Source organism: Triplophysa rosa, linkage group LG20, assembly GCF_024868665.1.
Source record: "Triplophysa rosa linkage group LG20, Trosa_1v2, whole genome shotgun sequence".
Lineage (NCBI taxonomy): Eukaryota > Metazoa > Chordata > Actinopteri > Cypriniformes > Nemacheilidae > Triplophysa > Triplophysa rosa.
Window position 1 is genome coordinate 9,705,861 of NC_079909.1, and position 22,979 is coordinate 9,728,839.

Sequence of the window (22,979 nt, forward strand, 5' to 3'; positions counted from 1 at the left end):
TGTAGAAACAACATATTTCTTTAACAGCGTCATTTTATGAATGAAAGAAAACGTTTTGATATTAGTACTGTAACTGATGTCTCTATTAAATCGATTATTTTAACATTAATTATAGCCATTCAACAATATAATTGAGAGCTATCATGAAATATACAGAAATTGAAGGAAGTTCTCAAACACTTTACAGTCTTTAATGCTAAATTATAAATTAAATGCAGAAGAATTCTCATAAAAGCTACAAAATCACATTGATTTCTTCTTTTATTTTGTTCTTTGATTAACGTTAGTGACAGGAGTCACAGCAGCACGTTTAAGAGCGCGGCCCCTTTAAGAGCTGTCTCAGTTCACAGATCTGACCGTCACCGCACTCCCATTTTCACAACTAAGATTTTATTTTACACTTTGAAGTCTTGCTTAAGAAAATGCTCGACAAAACGGGCTTTCTGACATAATCTTGTGTGGTTTTCTCCATTCAAGCACGAAAGAGAACTTAACACGGATACGCTGTCTGACAGAGATTCACCGACGCAGCCTTCAGCCCGTGACCGTTTACACCAGACTGGACCTCGCGTTGCGTTTTGCCGCGTCCCACAGTTTAGAAGCTGTCTATCTTCATTGAACGCGTCAAAGCAACTGTTTCAAATCGCGCTTAAGTGGTTTAAAAGCCTGTACACCAGGGGTCTTCAACTACTTTTCTATGAGGGCCAGACTCCAAAAGTATAAATAGGATGCGGGCCAGTTTTCTTTTACCATATTCTCATTTCTTCTGTTATTTTGTATTTCTGTTATTTATTTCGTTTTGTTCCTTTTATACTGTTTTTGTTGCTGTTACTTATAGGCCATATATTAAAACATGCACACAAATATTGCATCCAGTATTTGTGCCTTTTCATGATATTAAATTAAAAGGGATATTGTCTTTTTAACTGTATTTTATATTCCTTAATGCATTACTTACCCAAAAATTGCTACTAATTTACTCACCCACATACCTCCAGTACATCCAAGATGTGGGTGGCATTGTTTTTTCAAGAAGATATTTCTGAAGATATTTGGTTGAATTAATTAAAGTTAAATCAATAAAAGTAAAAAATGCAAATACATTCAACACAAAAGTAATCCCTGCCCCTTGTGACGTTAAATTAGCTTCTTATAAATCAGTCAATTGATCTGTGCAAGAAACTGGACGCTATTATCACATCTTCGGGTGAATTCCAATCGCATTCATGTGCCCCACGCACTTATAGGTCTGAGCCTTTGTATAGTGCGAGTTCTGGGGGGAGACGAACAGCTGTTTTTCGTAAATATAGCCGTTATACATAATGAATGCAGTAATAAAAACAACACCGTTCCCCTTTATCTGAGACAACCGTTCACGTGGTGTACTCTTCCTACAGTTAGCCTACTTTCAAGGGCAGAAAACGCATTTTAGACCACGACGTATCGCGTGCGCAAGCCGATTGCCTGTGGCTGTGCAATGCATTGCTGATTATAACGTTGTAAATAACATTATGTTTCTTGGACTGACCGATCAAATCGCTTTATAAGATGTAAATCATTATGAGCCGCGGGAATTATGTAGCAGCGTTTTGGGCTTTTAAAGATGTGGCGTCTCAGGAGGACGTGCATTTAAAGCACACCGTTCTTAAAGTCTCTCCACTTATTTGAAATGTTAAGGTGGGCCAGGAAAAGATGAGTGACGGGCCGCCAGTTGACTAGCCCTGCTGTACACAAATAAGAGCGTGATTACATAATGTAACGCTAGACAGAGAATGTCAAAACAAATGGATGCTGCGTTAATTGCGTTAAATATTTTTCAGCGTTAATTTGAAAAAATTAATCGCATGCGTTAACGTTGACAGCCCTTATAATAATACATTATATTATTTTAGAATACCTTACTACTTATGAAATAGTTAGGAAATTGTTGAAATAGATGGCATTTTTCCAATAATGTGCATAAGGAGCATAAAGGCATATCTTTATCACAATGTTAAATAGATGTTGAAGTAATTTCGGTGGCTAGAATTTTTCCCACTAAAATAATTTTAAAAACTTACCAAAACAAGCAATGTTTCCATCCAATCCAATGTACTTGAGGTCATATTTGGCTGCCTCGGTCTCCGTGGGGTCGCTCTCTGCTGTGTCGTCCATGGCAAACACTGCTTTCTGCCTAAACTCTGCGTTGTCATCAAAGTTGATTTTAGCATCGAAGCAAACAACTGTGAAAATAATTAAAAAACAAAATGTATCATTCCATTTCATTACTGTTGCCCTGGCATGTTTACAAAAATAGCCCCGCAGTCAGGTGCGGTTTTTCTACTTAAGTGCAGTTTAATTGTCAAGTGTTTCTACATGGTCACGATTCAAGCATGTTTGATTTGTTCAGTGTGCTATCGTGACGATTTGGGTAAATAGGACAATAGCACAAAAACATGATATTTGCTATGGTCTTTACTAAAATATAATAATGGTAAATTACCTTTTCCATGACATTTTATACAGACAGCTGAAAAGTTCATGATTCTTTAATATAGGGGGTGGGTGTAGCAAATTGCCCATTGCAGTTCCAAACCAAATAACTGATATCCAGAAAATAAGATCTACATATCTCTTACACGAAAAAATAGACTCGGAAGACAAACTCCCATAGTTACAACATGATTTATGCTTTATACACACGTCATACACAGACGTGATGCAAACACAGACAGCCCATCTGAAAATTAGCCAGGGAATAGAGTTGTCAGTGACTATGTGATTGTGTGTGACCAGACTCAGAGCAGATCTCATTTACTGTGTTTTGCAGCCTCTCGCTACTTCCTGAGCCTGCAGGGACCGGCTCTCGCTAACAAAGCTAATCTGTGTAAGAAAGAACACTGAGTGCACTCAGCTATTATCAACTAAACACTGTCAATGGGTGAGTTACATTTTTTATTTGAAGTAAACCGTGGACATACAACAAAGAGAGAAAAGAAAGAAAGTAAGAGAGAGAGAGAGAGAGAGAGAGAGAGAGAAGAAGAGAGAGAAGACGCAAGGAGAGAATGGAGAGGACGAAGGGGAGGAGAGAGAGAGAGAGGCAGAGAGAGCAAGAGAGAGAGAGGATGAGACGGAGAGAGAAGAGCAGGGAGGGAGGGAGGGAGCGAGAGAGAAAGAGAAAGAAAGAAGAAGGAATAGAAAGAAAGAAAGAAAGAAAGAAAGAAAGAAAGAAAGAAAGAAAGAAAACTAGATGCTTTGGATAAAATCCTTTTCCAAATGCATAAATGTAAATTTCTTCACTTAAAATAAAACATTGAGCATCTTGATAATATGTCTGAAAGCACATTCAGTTTAAGAGACACCAACTCCTTTTTGTCACCTTTTGACAAGGAGAAAAAAAAACTGAAGAAACAATGCATTAAAAGTCAGCCGGAGCCATTCCGTTGTGATCTTGCTGTCAAGAAAAACGTCTCGATTAATGCGGCTGTCAGACAGATATGTTTTCAGAATAGCTTTATTGCGGTTTTCACAGATAAAACAAACTTACCTCAGAAACAGGGCGTGCATTCTTAAAGCTAAATACACATTTATCCTAGGGCTATTAATTACTTGTGTTGATTTATTAAGTTGCAATATGAACACAATTGATAATGCGATAAAAAAAATCATACAAAATATAAAGAATACAGAACAAGAAAGAAGGACAAGAAGAGAAAGCAAAAAGGAGCAGCACTTTTGTCACAGGACTAAATCATTTTGCTATTATGGCGTAAAGCAGAGATGATTTCTCTCTCCTTCTTTAATTTGACAGACTAATACTGCAGGCATTACCCTCTACGGACCTACTGTATGTAATTTCAAACCAATAAACATTACAACATCCTACATCATTTCCTAACAGGTACCTATAAAAGAAATAAGTGGAAATAGCTTCGGAAACAGTATTTGGTCATATTAAGAACATATTTGTGCCAGTGTGACATTCTTTCATAGCCTTGTAAAGTTCTGCCGAGGCAGCACTCACCATAGTCGTAGAGTTCGATTTAGCCAACTATTAGTACAAAATGACGCTTATCCTTCAAAGCTTATATTGGGACCTTTATAGGAGCTCTTATGCAACCTACCAGCAAGCATCTTGCATTCACACACACATGGGCGTCTTACCTTGTCCCTCAGGTGTTTCTCCAAGCGGATTGACTTCGACTTGAGTGGCGTCGACTTTGAGGAACAGATCATACAGTCGCTTAATCTGATCTGCAGCCTGTGACAGACCCACAGAGAGCACTAATTACTCACAACCCACATAAGCCACAGAGCTCGGAGGTTACATAAGCCATTCAAAGTACCTTCAATACACACACACACATTTACACTTGGGTCAAACACACAGCCCAGTAATGAGGCCGACCGAACATCTGCTCGGCTGGTCAGAATGTTCTCTTGACATTTTAAATATGTCTATGAATGGTGAAATTATGATTTAATAATTCACTATTTTGTATTATAATGATGTACAGAATACTCTTAGCTAGCTGTATGAGAAACATATTAAAACCCTTTGGATTATGAAAATGAATCATGTTTTTTTTTGTGCATTGATTCCCATTGGCAAATCCGTGATTTTACTATGGTTTTACTACAGTAACCATGTTTATTTTTTGTTTCAACTGTAGGAAAACCATGTTTTTTTTTTGTTTTAAACCATGGTTAATTTTCATAAGGGATGTTAATTCTTGTGTAATACTCATGTATAGAAATAAACTTTTTATTAACAAAATCTTCCTAATAAATCTCGATACTGCACTTGTTTATTTTCCTGCATTTGGGGCGTCATATAAATTACAACCTATCTTTTCAAATGTTCAACTTAAACATACCGCACCATCTTAAAAAAATGATCATGGGACTTTATAATTCCTAAATGCGTATGTAAATGTATATGTGACAAAAACAGTTTTCATTGCAGTTTTGCGAAATATTCCTTTATCGAATTCTGTCTGAAAAAAACACCTCATGCGAGCATAAAGACTTTTAAGTGGTATTTGGGAGGGGTTTTTTGCGCAATTGTCATGTTTCCATTGGGCTTATTTCAATTTGCGCAATTTGAAGGGAATGAAAATGCAGCCAATGAAGCATAATTATACATACGTAATCATCTCCCTACTGAATTTTCTGATAATTTAAAGATTCAAAGACAATTCCATTCCATTACATGTAGAATATTTGTGAATTCAGCCGTTTATTAAATGCTTTATCATAAACAAACCAGAACACTTGAAGCAGTCTGTAGTTTATGGAGAGGTTCAGACAGAAAAGAAAAACGCTCACTTATTGCTCTACATCACGCTATTCCCTGTGCTTTCTGAAAGATGTCGTCTTAACAAATTCTACTTTCAAAGCGTTTACGAGCTGAAATTACATCTCCCTCTTGCCGTAGTCGACGGAAGGTCTTTTGATTATTAGCGCATGCTGACAGAAAACATTGTAGCGCAGCTCTCATCAGCACGCAGTGGCGCGCGCCGGCTCTTTGTCATCTCGCTGCACTTCAAAGTGGTGAGGAGAGCTTAACGGTATATTGCATCGCAAACCGTTCTAATTAGCGTAGACTCGAATAGACTCATGCGAAAGATGTGTATAAAAAGGATAACTTCAGTAAAGCTAAACTGACAAGCCAGACATTTAGCAGTAATTTCCATAAGTCTTCTTAAATCAATGCTCATTCAGAGGAACACAGATGCGCAATGTTGAGAGTTTCTATACCTTTATTTGATTACAATGATGAACGTATTAAATGTTTTAAAATAACACAAATTCTTTGTACTGCGTGATGTTGATGAAGCATACTTCATGGTATGTGTCTCCCAGCACTGAGAGAGCAGATGAGAAGTTTTCAATTCAATCTCAATGCTCAGAGCCGAGCAGCTGGGTAACGCAAAGGATTGTGGGATTGGCAGCAATGTGAATCAAGAGGTGATCGCATCAAAAGGTTTTGCTTGAATTTGTAAATGAGAAGTTTCTAATGAATTCTGAGTAAAATAAGGTGGTTCCATATTACTATATTCATATGACACATTACAAATGCAGTTTGTTTGCCTTCATTGTGGCTAGACTGTGGGTGGGTTAAAAGAAAACTTTAGCTCGCCCCCAAAATATATTTTCTGTCATAATTTAATCCAAAAGCATTGACTTTTTATTTGGTGGAACGGAAGCAACAGTATCGCGAAAGCAGACTTGAAGTTAAACAGACCTATTTTAATAGGGAACACCGATGACGTTTATTTAAAAAAAAAAACATTTGAAACTTTTGAATCAAATTTTGAACACTATTTAGGTCATCTCTGAGAGCCCTGACAGCACGCCACTGTGTGACGGCATGAATTTCTGATGACTTGTGGTGTCTTCTCCGGTTCAGATGCACAGCAGAACTGCCTAATGACCACACTGACTCATATCTTTCTCACTCATCTTATTCCCCGATGAGAAAAAAGCCAAGGAACATGAGGTGAGAGGTGCTGTGCTGTGCTTCTGGCGGGATGTCTTTGAAAACATTTCTGTAACCCCATTACCTGTCTCTCCAATGGTCCCTTGAATCCCAAATTAGTTGCCATGCGTAGTGCCTGGTCATCTCGAACTCCTTCAAATATATCGATGACTTCCTGTAGCAAGAGACGGCAAAGGAAGGGGAGCGCATAGTGACCATCAGATAGTATGAAACAAAGATGATGTTCATATTAAAATCAAGAAAGCTTGGGGCGATCTTAATAGAAAAGAGCTGGAGATCAATGGCATACAATGGCTTTACAATTAGAAGATCATTTCTAACAGATCATTCATTCACATAGATGATAAAAAAGACTCTATATTAAACAGTTAAGAATGAGACACAGCAATTTAAGTTTCTTAAATATAATTGTATTAAAAACTGGAAGATGTTTGTTATTGGGGGATATATCATCTTATACAAATACAATCTAATTATTAGAGATGAGCCGATACTAAATTAATCCACCGATAATGATAGCCGATTGTTCCGAATAATATCTAGCAATACTAATTCTGAAGATTAAACTAATATTTCTTAACTTTCTGTATGTTATTAATTCATATAATGACTATTAATATTGAACATCAAACTGGTGGTGTTTCTTAAAATGTTCTATATACACAGCACAAAGTCATTGCATTATCCTGTCCTCTTTTGATTGACAGGATATATCAGCCCTGATCATCGACTGTTTTATGATAGTGTGAAAAATTGCTTTTATCAACCGATACCGATTATTGGCCGATATATCTGTGCATCTCAACTAAATATATCTTTTATACTGTATGTCCTAAACAGAATTAAACAATTTAAACTAAAACTTTCTCCTCCATTTCTTTTTAATTCTGTATGTCTTATGTCCCATAATGGACTACTTGCACAACCTCTTCTGCGTTCTTCTCGAAACGGCTCAGTCATTTCCAGTAACGGTGTTAAGCCTACGTACATGCAGAGCTCATGGTTGATCATTTCTATTTTTTGCGTGGTCACTTGATTAAAAACAATAAATCCTGTTTGTGGCGTTAACTTGCTTAGATGTGGCTTTTTATGACGGATTTCAAATATACTGTATGCACCCTGCCAAAATCCATTGCTGTCCTAGACTAGTTAATCTCATTCATAGATTATATTTTATACATTTATACATGTTTAACGACAAAAACATACAATAACATACAATAATTATTAAATGTTTTGAAATTTATGTTTAAATAAATGAGATGTTCATTCACACTCGAAAGTGTTTAAAAATAGCGCAGATGCACAGAATGTGCAGAAAGAGCAGATTTAATGCCAAATAGAATAATAATACATTAACTGCATGAAATTTTGTGGTATTTATCCTCAAACATTATAATTACTCTTTACATACGCCTATATTGACAAACATTGCATGTACATATGGATATATAGGATTACATTTGTCAATGAAATAATGATACAACATAGTGATTCAAACATTTAATAAAAACATGTGTTGCGTGTGTTCGTCAAGTCCCTGCTCTCTCACGCATGAAACACTGCAGTATTTGAAGTGTGTGCTGGTATTTTAGGCTCATATATCCTTCTGTGATTTGCATTCGGTGGTTAAATGTCTGCAACGGACCTGTGTGTGAGGAGAAACGATGAAACGCTATCATTCATCAGCCATTGCTTTCTCAGATTGGTTTGTGTTGCATTAAAGCTTTGGAATTTTGTATTTTTCTTTTAAAGAAGATTTACCTAGTGATGCTTAGAATATTTATTTTTATGTTGCTGATAATGTATGTACTGTACTCTTTTAAAAAAATAGTTTAGGTTTCATAGGCGGCAACAGGCCATTGTAAACACATATAACCGGAACCTAGTGAGCCGCACCATTTCAAATCAGAAGTACGTCACGAGGCTATTTGCAAGTAGTCCTTATGCCCCTCTTTACACAAAATACTTCAATGAGAAACAAAAAACAATGTGTACCTTGAAGATGAGCTCTGGCGTGCTGGCAGCCACTTTCTCAATGTCAACTCCACCTTGAGGGCTGCCCACCATCACGGGTCCATTACAGGAACGGTCCATCAGGATGGCAAAGTAGGTTTCCCTGGAGATATCCAGAGCTTCTGCAACCATCACCTGCTCACCACAAGCACAACCACTCAGGTGAGATAGAGATCCATCATAGTGCATTTTCAAATTGGTGAATCATTAAAAGGCAGGATTTTTAAAACAGGTCACATGTTCTACCACTTGGCCGCTGTCTGTAGGCTCCTACTGCTATACAATGCAATGTAGACATTATGAAGCTCAATGATGGTGAATAAACAGGGAGGTTGAAAAAACAACTACTAAAGGTGGCTAAGATGTGGATGATTCATGTTCATGTTCATGGTTCATGTTCGGCCTGCCACCGAATGTGCATTCCTATCGCCTCTTCACAACATTTACAAAAATAGTCCCATAAATGTTTCAGACAGAAGAAGAGCTAGAAAATAAACAGATGAAAAACAGGATGTACGCACGTAAAGCATCCAAGTCCATTTATAGCCCTATTAAGCTTGTGGCAGAGGCAACAATAGAGCAAGACTTTTGAATGTTTTCCGTTTTTGTTCTTTCCATTTCCTGCCTCATAATTCCATCTATTTTATCCGTTACTCTACTCTCTCTTCTCAGTTTATTATGAGTCGGGGGCCAACAATACTTTGTGGGAAAACGTCACTCTAACGTGGAGTCCTGATGGCACCTTGACAACTCACAAGCTCCATTCTGCTCTACTGACAACATAATTACAACCTGGAGTCATGAGGTCATATTCAAAACCCACTATGGAGCCTAACAACATATTCAGAAGACTTAAGCCCCATTCAAGAAGTGATTTATGGCTGAAGGTCGATGTACTGTTGGTCGGTAGTATTCACTTCCACAACAGGACAACCTAACAATATACTGTAGCTTTTAAAAATCCAACTGAATGAGATACACTGCTGCTGAACAAAATTAGAGACCATTTCAAAATCAGTTTTTCTGATTTTAAAATTTACTAGGTAGAATTTTAAATTTCGTTTAGGTAAAATGATCATTTTTGTTTCTTTCTGTGAACTACTAACAACACTTTTTAAACACAATTTAAAATAAAAAATGGTTTCCATTTATTTGTAGAAAATGAAAACTGAAGAAAAGATACTCTGTATTTTTGTAGACCTCAAATACTGCAAAGAAAACAAGTTCATATTCAATTTTAAGCAATACTACAGCAATATTTATACATGCATTTAGGAAAAGTTATACATTATTTTTATGTGATAACCTCGATTTTATCACAGTTTTCATGCGTCTTGTCACGCTGTCAGTCTCTCACATTGCTGGTGGATGACTTGATGTCACTCCTGCGGTTTGATTTTGTTAAAATTCATCAGACATTGGACTGAAAAGGCCACAATACATTTAGAAATGCTGCTTAAAGTTGCAGTTTGTAAAAGAGGGCCGCCGCTAGAGGGCTCACGATCAAAACAACAACAATGCCGTAGCTTGATGACGCTGTGAAGGAGCGTGGCATGATGGGAAATGTTGTCTTCAACTCCACCGCTGATGGCCATCAATCAGACGGGAATGAGAAATCATGTTAGCAGATGAGGTAAAGATTTATAATTGTTGCGAATAATTGTGGTCCATAAATAAGTGACTGCTCGAAACAAGTTAGTGGCTTGCTAGACGCTAGACACTACTTCCGCATTTGTCCACGACACTGTTGTCATGCGGTTTCTACTTCAGTAAATGCTGTAACAAAGGGGAACGCAGATATGACGCCATTGACAGGCGACTGCACAGCCTTGTGTCACTGTTTAGAATGCCTATTTTCTCACGATTTACAAGTAGTTTGAAACATTTGAGATATTGTAAGTACTTATCTGAACAAAAAATATAACACTAGCTTTTTTGGATGTTTTACTGCAAAATTGTTACAAACTGCACCTTTAAATAAAAATTTGGAAAGGTCTCTTAATTTTTTCCACGGCTGTATATAATAAATAAATCATCATATTATGAACAGGATGAATGATTATCAATGCATTGTTCAAAATATCTAAAAATATCAGCAATTTCTGACACGTTCTTTTCTTATATTGCTATATGTGGATACAGACAAATCATACTGAACATTCGACAGAGAGTTCAAACTTCTCTTGTCTCGTCGACATGCAACTACAGTATCGATTAAAGTAGACGATTAACATCTCCCAGCGTCTTCAGCTCTCATCAGTACAATCATTTCTGCATCATATTGCTGCTCATTTGCATACAAGTACATTATGTCACATTCCTGAGCACGCCCACATTGTGTCACCAGCTGTCACTCCAATTTGTAAATAAATGACTTCCTGTCACTATGTCCGTGGAGCTGTACTGGAGGAAGACACCAACATCTTTAACGGTTCTTTTCCCTTTTCCCTTCAATAAACTCGCACTGAATTCTGAATTCATGAGGAAAACCTCATTATACAATAACGCATCCATGTGAGAAGGAAACCAAAGGGTTCTTGAATAGCAAATGTGACGCTCTCTCAAACGCAGCGAGAGAAATGAATGTACGAGGGGAGGTCGCACGCTCGAGCTGGCATTTCCAAAGCATTTATTTATTTTCGGTGGTTGTATCCCACCTCTGTTCCTCCTCACCACCTCCTCCTTAAATCTATCGTACTCTTCAGCCGTGCATCCCCCGCCCCCTGGTTCTTTCTCGGGTAGGAAAGACAAAAACATGACTGTTTCGTTTTGCAAAAAGTTTCAGGGCAATCGTGCGAGGGGAGGCTGACGGCAACGAAAGCGGGCATTAACAAGGAGCTCAAGGCTGCGTTTAAACACCAAAAGAGGAAGTGGAGGACAAACACACGCTAAGTGGAGGACGTCATCATTACTTCTGGAGGGGGAGAGAGAGAAGAGAGAGAGAAGAAAATCAGAGATAAACATACAGGGCTGAGTAGGAGTATGCCGGTCTGTGCGGGCGTCTGACACATGGAGAAGCAGAAAAATGATACTTAGGCTTGTTAGTGACACATGGAAATGACTGTTTACCAACATTCCCTACAAAGAGGTGTGACTCACAGCTTGTATTCATCTCAATGTAGCATGACATCCAACTCAGCTTAGCAAAATAACTTTTAAAATAAAAAAGACAGCAAGAGCATCTTTAAATGGGATGAATTGTACAGATATCTTTCACAACCAGGAACAGCAGAGCGGAGAGAACAAGAGGACAATTTATCTTCGAGTACAACAAGAGTGATTACTTATTCAGTAAACAACATCAGTACAGTAAAATTGCACTGTAGTTAAACAAGTGAAATAAAAAAATCCTTTATACCGTTTTTACTTTCACTCCTTCTTTAGGGGTCTGTTTGGTGGTCAGATTGTAGCCGAGCATCTTACTAGCCAGCTCTCCGACAACAGCAGGGCTAAAAAAATTACAAAAATTTAAATATTTTGTTGTTATTACTGAAATATTAACTCAACAGGAATAATAAAGGAATTGAAGGAATAGTTCACCCAAAAAATGAAAATTCTGTCATCATTTACTCACCAATCAATGTCTTTATTCTGATGAACACCAGCCCTAACCAAACAGTTCTTGGTCACCATTGAATACCATAGAAGAAAAAATGTCTTTATACATTTCTTTGTTCTGTTGATATTTTGAAGAATGTAGGAAAACAAGCAGTTCTTGGGAACTTTTGACTGCCATTGTAATTTTTCCTACTATGGTAGTCAATGGTGGCCAAACTCTGTTTGGTTGCAAGCATTCTTCCAAATATCGTTTTCTGTGTTTGGCAGAACAAAGAAATTGATACAGATTTGGAACAACTTGAGGGTGAGGAAATGATGAACGACTTTTTATTTTGGGGTGAACTGTCCCTTTAATGAGAGATACTAAAAAAAAAAAATAAAGAAATAAAAAATACAGAGGGCTCTTAAGCTACGAGGACATTTTTTTCCATTTAAATTCCATTAAAATTTGTTTTAATCTAACACCAAATAAGGAAGTAGTGACAACCAAACAAACTAAGCTGAGAAGCTTAAACAAGCAAGGCAACACTAAATTAGGCTAAAATCTTTTGATACTGTTTATAATTTCATCTGTGTACTAATTTGTTCATTTGTAGTGTACTGAAAGTAAAGCTGAATAGCTTCAATCACTGTTTAAAATGATCCTGGTATCAAAAATCGCACTGTGCTCATTTCCTAGATAAACATAGTAGCGCGATGTTTTCTCTGGATGATTCTTTTCACCCTAAACGCAGAAGTACACTACGGTGACAGTGATACACGACTCGGGCATTCAGTCATAAATCAGCCCCTACTTGAGGAAACGTCGTGGCTTTGTGCTAAAGTTTTTGAGATTGCTATATTTCACACGTCTCCTTCATTCTCAAGGGTTCTTGTTCACAACATTTTACAGTTTCTTTTACACTTCTAATTTCTTCATTGCTTCGGAAACTACAAACAACAGAGGAATCCATCATTCTACATTTCAAGGACACCTGAAAATGTTGAGGGCAGCTTGACAGTCTTCATGGTGAGAAATGCAGAGTGTCATGAGAGCAAAGGTATGTGTTTAGAGTATGTTTTTGGGTTTGGGTAGGCACTTACTCTTTTGTTAAATGCACTCCTCCCTTCAGGCCGCTGTCAAACACTCCTTTGCCTCTTCCTCCTGCTAAAATTTGAGCTTTCAGGACAATTTCCTTCGCTTCTAAAGTGGGGAAAAAATAGAAAATGGGTTAGATCTTCAAGGTACTGAGGAAATTGGATTTGATAAATGACATGTAACGGGTGCGTATGCTCCAGACACAGCTTATGAGATGCTTATGCGAACGATTCATGTTCGAATCATAGAACCGCAAACATACAAACGTAACATACATCTAAACAAGCAAACAGAACTATGAGTTTGCGGAGAGGAGTGTGTGTTTTCAGCAGTAATTTGATTTCAAATATTACGCTGATCTCCAAAGGCATGTTTTATGATGCATCTTCCAGAGAGGTTAGCAATTTTCCCATTACTTCTTTCAATGAAAGAACACTGAAATGAAAGCTCAAGGCTGAGGAAATAAGTTTCATGAAGCATGTTGAAGTTCTTGATCAATATAGTTGTGTAGAAATCATTGTATTGAATTTGGGGCCACATCGTATAAAGTACCTTTCGTGTGACTTTGATTAAAAGAATCTCAGAGAAATTTGACCAATCTGATTTTTTAAAACTATAACAGGTTATTATACATATCTACTGTATATACAGCTGTGGAAAAATATTTTTTTATTTACTGCAAATAAATGCAAATAAAAACAATGTTTTTATTTGAAAATTGGGAGAAATTTTGTTAGTAGTTCACAGAATGAAACAAAAATGATAATTTTACCTAAACACACTATAAATAGTACATTTAAAAATCTGCAGGCATCTGGAATTATAAAAATATAAAGTGAGAAATCTGTTCAACATCAGAGAGAAAGCAGCTTCTGTACATGATGTAAATGACACGTACAGGTGGACCTTTGAGATGAAAGGGGTAGAGGAATAATATACAGCTGTTCTTTGCATGAGTTTCACATTTGAGAGGTGGTATGAGAAAAATTGAAAAAATTGAAAATAAAAATGGTAGACCACAGCAAGTGTTATTACACAAAGAAATAATTTCCCCATCTTCCCAAAAGAGGAAAACCGTGTGCCACCTCATGTGTCCTTCTTGATCGATGGCATCCACCAACACTGCCACTCCCTGAGCAGCTGTACTGAAACTGTATGTATAACAGTGGTTTAGCTGAAAGGTATCAAACCATTTATTTGATCCAGTTAATTAAATATGATTTATGTCAACACTACTGAGCAATTAAAAATGAACTATTGGCATATCCCATTTCTCAAACAACATTAAAATAAGACTGCCCGATTCATTCATTAAGCAACCTATCGTACACTCATCCTTGTAAATGAAGAAATATCTCACAAAAGAAAATCAATAAATAATCGAGATCTAGTGATATCAGTATCAGTACATCCTGGAATACACCTACAGCCAATTCAGAAAACGTTGTGTGGAGAAAACCGTCCATAGTAAGAGACAATTTGAAAGGAAAATACAAAGCAACTGAAAATCTCTCTAATTGACTGAATTCACTAATAATAGTGCGTACGTAAGGGATAATGTACAGGCAACCGGTCGTTATCGCAGACATAATTATTATTTCATGATAACAGCCGGTTGCTTGTGCATTATCCCTCTTATTACACGGCTACTTGCCACATGAGAAAAAAATTGGACATGAAATGTGAACTTGAAATTTTATCATCTAATTTTCCATGAGGAAAAGCCGTTTACTTTCGGTTTTAAGGTAAGAAACGACATTCAAATGTCACAAACAGGCAATTTGGTTTAATCATTTGAAAATATAATGTCATACAGTATATGTTACTAAAAGACATATTTCTATTTAATTTGTTTAAAAAAACCTGTCAAAATGATTTGCTGCATCTGGGTTACCATGTGTTATTAGTTTTGAGAGGTTGTTATCTGGGAATAAAGAACCTGCAAATGTTGCAACTGGCCAATCAGAATCAAGCATTCCAACGAGCTGTGCAATAAGGAAAAGAGAACGAGAGGTCTGGAACAACAATTCAATTCAATTCAATTCAATTTTATTTATATAGCACTTTTCACAATGTGCATTGTTCCAAAGCAGCTCTACAGGAGAAAATAAGAAAAACTGAAAAACACAAAAAGGTAAAACACAGCACAGTGCATGGTGTTTATAGAACAATCAAGATTATTACAGTAAATAATATCTAATAAATGCAGTCTCCCGGTGGTTTATTTAGCATATTTTGCATTACAGTTTTTCTCGATTGCCTAAACACATTTCTTGAAATTATGCCTCGTATTCTCAAAACAGTGAACACAAATCCATAACATCTCACCCAATTCCCCAAACATCCTATTTTCAGGTCAAAATGAAGCTCTCTTCTCTAAACCATTCAAACTTGCTGAAAAACCAAACTTTTCCCCCAGATATGACACACAAGCCCTCAAAATCACCCACACTGCAACATAGTCTTAGACACTGGTGAGATCAATTCAAAACACTGTTATTAAAATCTCTTTGTGGGACTTAAGAATAATTTGACAGCTTAGTGTTTATTAGAATATACAACATAAAAGAGTGCACATAGAGCAAAGTGCAAGAATGAGCTTTAGGAAAAAATAAAAATAAAACAGAGAACAATTTAAACTGGTCATGCAACACAATTCAGTACACATCTGCACAAATAACATTTACATTCAGGCATTTAGCAGATGCTTTTATCCAAAGCGACTTACAGAGAAGATAAAGGAAACAAAACAGTGAGGCGATTTGTCAATAGGAGGCGATGTAAAAAATATGGCATCCTCTGCACCTTTGGCCCAATTTCATAAAAGTGTACATTTTCTGCAAAAATACGGAACAGGTAAAAAAGGCTACAAATGCACATTTGTAAACTTGATAATCACAAATTTGAGGGTGTACACATGCTACAGTTTACTGGATACAGAATAGTGAAATTTCTCTCATATAAAGTGTGTACTGTGATTATACTGTCTATAATGTTTACTGTAAGTAGTATAAAGCGCAGTAGATGATTCTAGGATGCACACTTACCTGTGCTCCTATTGATATTATCCTGAGATTCTGGTTGTGTGTCATCAGTTTTGCAACTGAATGTTTACTGATGGACAAATGTGTGCTATTTGAGTTTACAACTTGACACTTCAGTTAATTATATTGTGTGTTTGTGTTTTCTGAATGAGAACATGGTTAAACCTTTCAAATTGAGGCTGTTTGTGTGTGGGGTTTGTACAAGTTGGTGTATTGTTCTGAGAATGTGTTTATGGTTGTCAGAAAATGGTGAGTTGTTTCATGAATTGTGTGTTAGCAATCGAGAAAACTGGATAGTGAAGCTGTGAAGAGATGTGTCTTTAATCTAGATTTAAATTGGGAGAGTGTGTCTGACCCTCGAATAGTATCGGGGAGGCTATTCCAGAGTTTAGGTGCTACGTATGAGAAAGCTCTACCCCCTTTGGTGGATTTAGTTATTCTAGGTGTTATCAAAAGTCTGGAGTTTTGAGATCTTAGAGAGCGTGATGGGTTGTAGTGTGGTAGAAGCTCTGTTATGTAGGTAGGGGCTAAACCGTTTAAGGCTTTATAAGTAATTAAAAGAACTTTAAAGTCAATACGATACTTAATGGGTAACCAGTGAAGGGTTGATAACATTGGGGTCATGTGATCGTATTTTCTGGACCTGGTTAGAACTCTGGCAGCTGCATTCTGAACTAACTGTAGTTTGTTTATTGATGTTGCAGGACAACCACTAAGCAGTGCATTACAGTAGTCAAGTCTTGAGGTCACAAATGCATGAATAAGCTTCTCTGCGTCAGCCACACATAAAATATTTCGTAATTTGGCAACATTTCTAAGGTGGAAGAAGGCTGTTTTTGTGACATTTGAGATGTGATTTTTAAATGACAGCTTGCTGTCTAATATAACGCCTAGGTCTTTAACTGTATTTGTTGGAGTACAGTGCAGTGCAGCCTTCAATTTACAGGTTATAATCCAAAATGTTCTGCTCACGTGTCTTTGGTCCGATAAGTAATATTTCTGTTTTATTAGAATTTAATAGAAGGAAATTACAAGTCATCCAATGCTTTACATCGTCGATGCACTCTGCCAATTTGGATAGCTGGAAGGAATCATCTGGTTTTGATGAGATAGCTGAGTATCATCTGCATAACAGTGGAAGCTAATTCCATGTTTTCTAATAATGTTTCCAAGGGGCAGCATGTATATGGAGAATAGCAAGGGTCCTAAAACTGATCCCTGAGGTAATCCATAATTTACTTGCGTTAGATTTGATGATTCCCCATTTAAATGGACAAATTGATGTCTGTCTGATAAGTAAGATCTGAACCATTGTAGTGCTTGTCCCTGAATACCGGTATAATTGTGTAAGCGTTCTAGAAGTATTTTATGGTCTACAGTATCGAACGCAGCACTAAGGTCAAGCAGGACTAGGAGTGAGATGTTACCTTTATCTGATGCTATAAGCAGGTCTTTTGTAATTTTAACGAGCTCAGTTTCAGTATTATGATGCGGTCTAAACCCTGACTGAAATTTTTCGTGTATGTCATTATTTTGTAAGAAAGAGCACAACTGAGTGGACACTATTTTTTCTAGTATTTTAGACAGGAAAGGGAGATTTGAAATCGGTCTATAGTTTCCTAGTTCATTGGGGTCTAAGTTTGGTTTCTTGATAAGAGGCTTAATGACGGCCATTTTAAAGGGTCCTGGGACATGGCTTAGATTAATTGACGAGTATTACTTGATGATAATGTTATAAATGGGCTCAATTGATACGGGTAGTAACTCTTTTAATAATTTAGTTGGTATGGGGTCTAATACGCAAGTTGTAGGTTTAGATGTTGCAATAAGTTTAATTAAATCTTCCTGTTTTATAGGTGAAAAACACTGTAGCCTTTCTTTTGGGGCGATGGTTGGTACCAATTCATAGGACAGACTTGGAGGTTGAGTTTGTACTATTTTGTCTCGTATGTTTTCAATTTTTTCTATAAAAAAATTCATGAAATCATTGCTACCAAGGTGCGGCGGAATAACCAGATCAGGTGATGTCTGTTTATTTGTTAATTTAGCAACTGTACTAAATAAAAACCTTGGATTGTTTTTGTTAGTTTCTATGAGGTTACGGAGGTGCTCAGCCTTTGCTGCTTTTAGTGCCTTTTTATAACAGTTTGCACTCTCTTTCCACATAATTTTAAAGACCTCTAATTGGGTTTGATTCCATTTGCGCTCCAGTTTACGTGTTTCTCTTTTAAGGGCGCGAGTGGTGCTATTGTACCATGGTGCTACGTTTTTCTCATTAATCTTTTTTGACTTCATAGGTGCAACAGCTTCTAATGTATTAGAAAAAAATGTGCACAATTTGCTGGTCATGTCATCGAGCGATTCCAACCTCTCCAACCTCCCGAATGCTACATTTCCACCCAGCCCAAATGCTTCATCTCAAACTCCATCTGCACACAATTGACATCTTTCTTTGCTTGAACACAAAACTTGGTTCATGCCTTTCAAGGGAGAACAACGAAAATGAGGTGTCCCAGAAATGTCCACGGAAAGTGTTGGCCTTAAGTCATTTTTTATATACTGTCTCATATTTTGCCACTTTTTACATACAGAACCTTAGAGACATAACAGAAATAATAAGGAGAGCAAATAAAATCAGGAATTATTGCAAACGTGCTAACTGCAATGCCATGGCTCTAACCTAAGTCATTGTAAAACAGCTCTCGTGCTCTTAACTAGACTGTTGGCCTATATTGTGAATGTAAAAAGTTTTCACACTTTAAGTGCTGATTAAGACCCACTATCACCGCTACACTGCACACATACCAAAACTCCTCCATTGATTGCAGTGCATACATAATTTATCACTGCCACACAGAGCTGATAACATTGATCATGTGTATGACCGTCAGGGAGAAGAATGCAGAACTTGCAATACGATAGATATGGAAGCCGTTGGATCACTAAATCCAAACAAAACAAGTGAGGAGTGGCTGGTGAGAGAGAAGCCTTAGCAGAACACCTCCTGTCCTGATAAGAGATCTGATAGTGTTAGACAGGAACACTACACTGCAGCACATGAGACTGAGACGAGCGCTACAGGAGACACAGATGAGAGTGATACAGAGAGAGGAGAACAGTGATGTACATGAATGTTCACTTGGAAAACACTGACAGCTGGACTTTAAATGCTGCGCCACAGCTTTAGCCGTAAATGTAACACTTAGAGAAAACTTGTAAATAACAACGTAAACAGAATCCGATGGTTAAAGGTGCTGGTATGTGAATTGTAGCAATTTGTATAAAGCAAGAAAGATTTTATAATTATCTTTACCAATAGGGAATTTTATGGCAATGTGCAAAGTGGCCATTAAACTGAGAGAGAGAGAGAGAGAGAGAGAGAGAGAGAGAGAGAGAGAGAGAGAGAGAGAGACAGAGCGCGCGCACATATGACTTGACTATAATGATCAAATAAAAAAAAACTTGATCAAAAACCGGCCTCATTACAGAACAGTAAAGATATCATTATGGCAAAGGCGTATAACAAAGTTATTATAGACCTACAACATACTATAAATTAATGCAGACACTGCCGTGGGAAAAACTAAGAGACTGCTCCAAATTTTCATTTAAGCAGCATGTCTAGATGTATTGTGGCCATTCCAGTCCAGTGTCTGTTGAATTTCAACAAAATCAAACATAAAGTCATCCAACTACAACGTGAATGACTGACAGCATGACAAGGCACATGAAACCTGTGATAAAAATCCAAGTTATCACATAAAAATATATGTTTGAACTTTTTTCTGAATACATGAACAAATATGACTGTTGTATTGCTTAAAAGTGAATATGAACTTGTTTTCTTTGCAGTATTTGAGGTCTGAAAAATACATAGCATCTTTTCTGTTATTTTGACCTGTTTCTCCAGTTTATAATCCAAATAGAAACAATATTTTTATTTGAAATTTGGGAGAAATAATATTTTAAATACATTAAAAAAAATTTTTTTTTTTTTCTGCGGCTGTATTTGCTTTATCATCTCCAACTTAATCACTATAATTAACTTATAGCTTGTTTTTCTAGATAAAAGAAAAAAAGCACGTCAAAATATTTGGATGTGGATTTTAACCCAAGGAGTATTTCTCAGAGTAGGTTATCAAGCTCAAAATTATTATTTAACATAGACTCAAAATCTTATAGCTAACATACAGCCCTGACATCTATCCCTGGTCTTCCCTACATGTATAACACAAAATGTATTAAAATGCCAAGCACCGCATTTCCAGAATCTTTGTACATTATTTGCTATCCATCACATGTCAATTGTCCTTAATTAGCCAGAGCAGAAGTGACTCAATTCCTTTCTCATAGATAAATGATGAGATCTGCAAATTAAAAAGTGAAGGAAGCATGAGGCCTGTAGCTTTATAGTTTTACAATAAGTTTCTATATTTCATTTTCTATTTTTCTATGCCAACCATACAAGATTAATTCAGAATCAGATTCAACAACTCCATCACAACCATCACCAGAGTGACACTCCAAATGCCTTAAAAGACACTAACCTGGCTTTTTGATTGTTTAACCTGAAGCTACACATCAAATCACACCATAAAATGATATATGAACTTCACACAGGCATTTATTTCTCCAGGAACAGCCTCCAGACATAAGACCGATAACATCAGAGCACATATTGCTTAAAAAGCTAAATTTCCTCACCACTGAGGTATAAATACACACCTCGTGTCTGACTCACTAACAATGACTAATAAAAGCTATCGCGGAAGTCGCACAGGTGGATTTAGATTCACACAGCCAATCAGATTGCAGCTTGCCATTTTTGTGTACAATATGCATCAGACAGTACAGTATGTGAACGTGGGCATGCCATCTGAGAATGAGGCTGGCCAAGTGATAAATAGGAGAAAACACATTTTCGCCCCTCTTATAGGAGCAACAATAAAACATCATGTTAGGTTTTTATTAACGCTTTGTCCAAGAAGACCGACAACACAGCTGGCAAGATACCTATATTGAAAACCGGTTTCAAAACGATTGACATCTTTTTGGTGAAAAGGACATTTTCTTTTCCAAATGAAAAAAGTCTGAAGTCTAAGATCCCCCCAAAAAACTACTGAAAACTATTTCTGTATAACAACTATATAGAAGTCATATGTGACCCTGGACCACAAAAACAGTCATAAGGGTCCATTTTTTAAACTGAGATCATCTGAAGGCTGAATAAATTAACTTCTCATTGATATACGGTTTGTTAGGATATGACAATATTTGGCGGAGATCTAAATCTGGAATCGGAGCGTGCGAAAAATCAAAATTTTGAGAAAATCACCCTTAAAGTTGTCCATCAGAGGCACTGTAGCAGGCCGTTGTTAAGCAGAAACAGGTTTGTTTTAATGCTCTCTATTAGCTTACCGCTGTAATGACGTTGTGGAGAGCAGATGAACCCGAAAGCTGAAATTCTAAGCTTTACATAGATACCAAACTTGAGTGGTTAATTCCCAAAGAGAGGCAGCAGCGAGTGAAGTTTGTAGATGTATTTCCGGCCATTTTTGTTCACAATTTTGCTGCATCCACTCATAAAAATAACGTTTGGACATATTTGCAGTAGGAAATGTACAAAATATCTTCACGGAACATGATCTTTACTTAAAGAAAAATCTATTATTTTTACCCATACAATGTAATATTTTGGCTATTGCTACAAATATGCCTGTGTGACTGGTTTTGTGGTCCAGGGTCCCATATAGATTATTGCATTCATTTGACAATGTTAAATTATACAGATCAATGGTTTTGATGCACTTCTCAAGCATGAGCCAAATACTGTGCAGAGATGGGAGGGAAGAACAGCAGGCAGAAGTGATGGAGAATAAAATGAGCAGAGTTTATTCAATAATCTTAGATGCATTTCAATGAAGAAATAGAAACAGATTTAGCAGGTGTTATTATACTGTGCAAAGAACGCGGAAATTCACTACTTCACAACACTGCCTTGTGAAAACCTTGAGACTGAGACAACAAAAACAAATTAGAACCAGAATTAAAGGATTGCAAAGGATTGTAAAATGCATAAAAAATTAAAAATACAATTTGTCAATACATACAGTACAATGATAAGATATTTATATCTGTTCTACTCTTGTGTCACTTACATAACACAAACAGAAAAACACTGGGTTAACAAATGTCGACTTTGCAAAAAAAATGCTTAAAATGGCATTTGTTTAATATACCATTTGATTTGCTCAATAATTAACTGAATGCTAAATGAACAGTACTCATTTAATTCCGTGTTTCATTCGCATTACTGTCATTTCATCATTTAAAATGAATAAAGCATTAAAATACGCCTATGACCCAAAGCACAAAATAAACAAACTAATGCTTATTGAAGTGAAACATTAACATTTTCTTGCCCCAACATACTGTTTCGCCTCACATGTACGATAAAAAGAAAACATAAAGCTTATATAGAGCCACAAATATGTTTGTACAGTTTCAATGGCATCAAAAGTAATTGCAGTAATACAGTCATCCCCACGGCCTTGGAATCACTCATTAATGAACTCAAATTAACTTAAAGCTTATGTACCAATGACAGCAGTCAGAACATCAGACCTAGGCGTTTCTTTCTGCTTCACCGTTTTTCTATTTCCCGTGTGCCTAATGTCTGACTGTGGACATGACTGCAGGGTGAAAAACGCAGAGGTGTCCTGTTGTTTGATATTCAGCGAGAGCAATGGGGCTACGGTAATGGGGTACGGTGCAGAGCGACTGTATGGATTCAGACAGAGGG

At 36.8% G+C, this 22,979-nt stretch overlaps 1 protein-coding gene across 1 annotated transcript in view; it reads right to left on the reverse strand.

The window, feature by feature from the left end:
• Positions 1-22,979, reverse strand: part of suclg2 (succinate-CoA ligase GDP-forming subunit beta) — a 125,673-nt gene that overhangs the window by 55,496 nt on the left and 47,198 nt on the right. Inside the window, exons 3-8 of the mRNA XM_057361836.1 lie at positions 13,139-13,238; positions 11,856-11,946; positions 8,480-8,632; positions 6,546-6,635; positions 4,144-4,240; positions 2,061-2,222 (exon numbers count right to left, since the gene is read on the reverse strand). Coding sequence (XP_057217819.1) covers positions 2,061-2,222; positions 4,144-4,240; positions 6,546-6,635; positions 8,480-8,632; positions 11,856-11,946; positions 13,139-13,238 — 693 coding nt within the window. The remainder of the gene's footprint in view (positions 1-2,060; positions 2,223-4,143; positions 4,241-6,545; positions 6,636-8,479; positions 8,633-11,855; positions 11,947-13,138; positions 13,239-22,979) is intronic.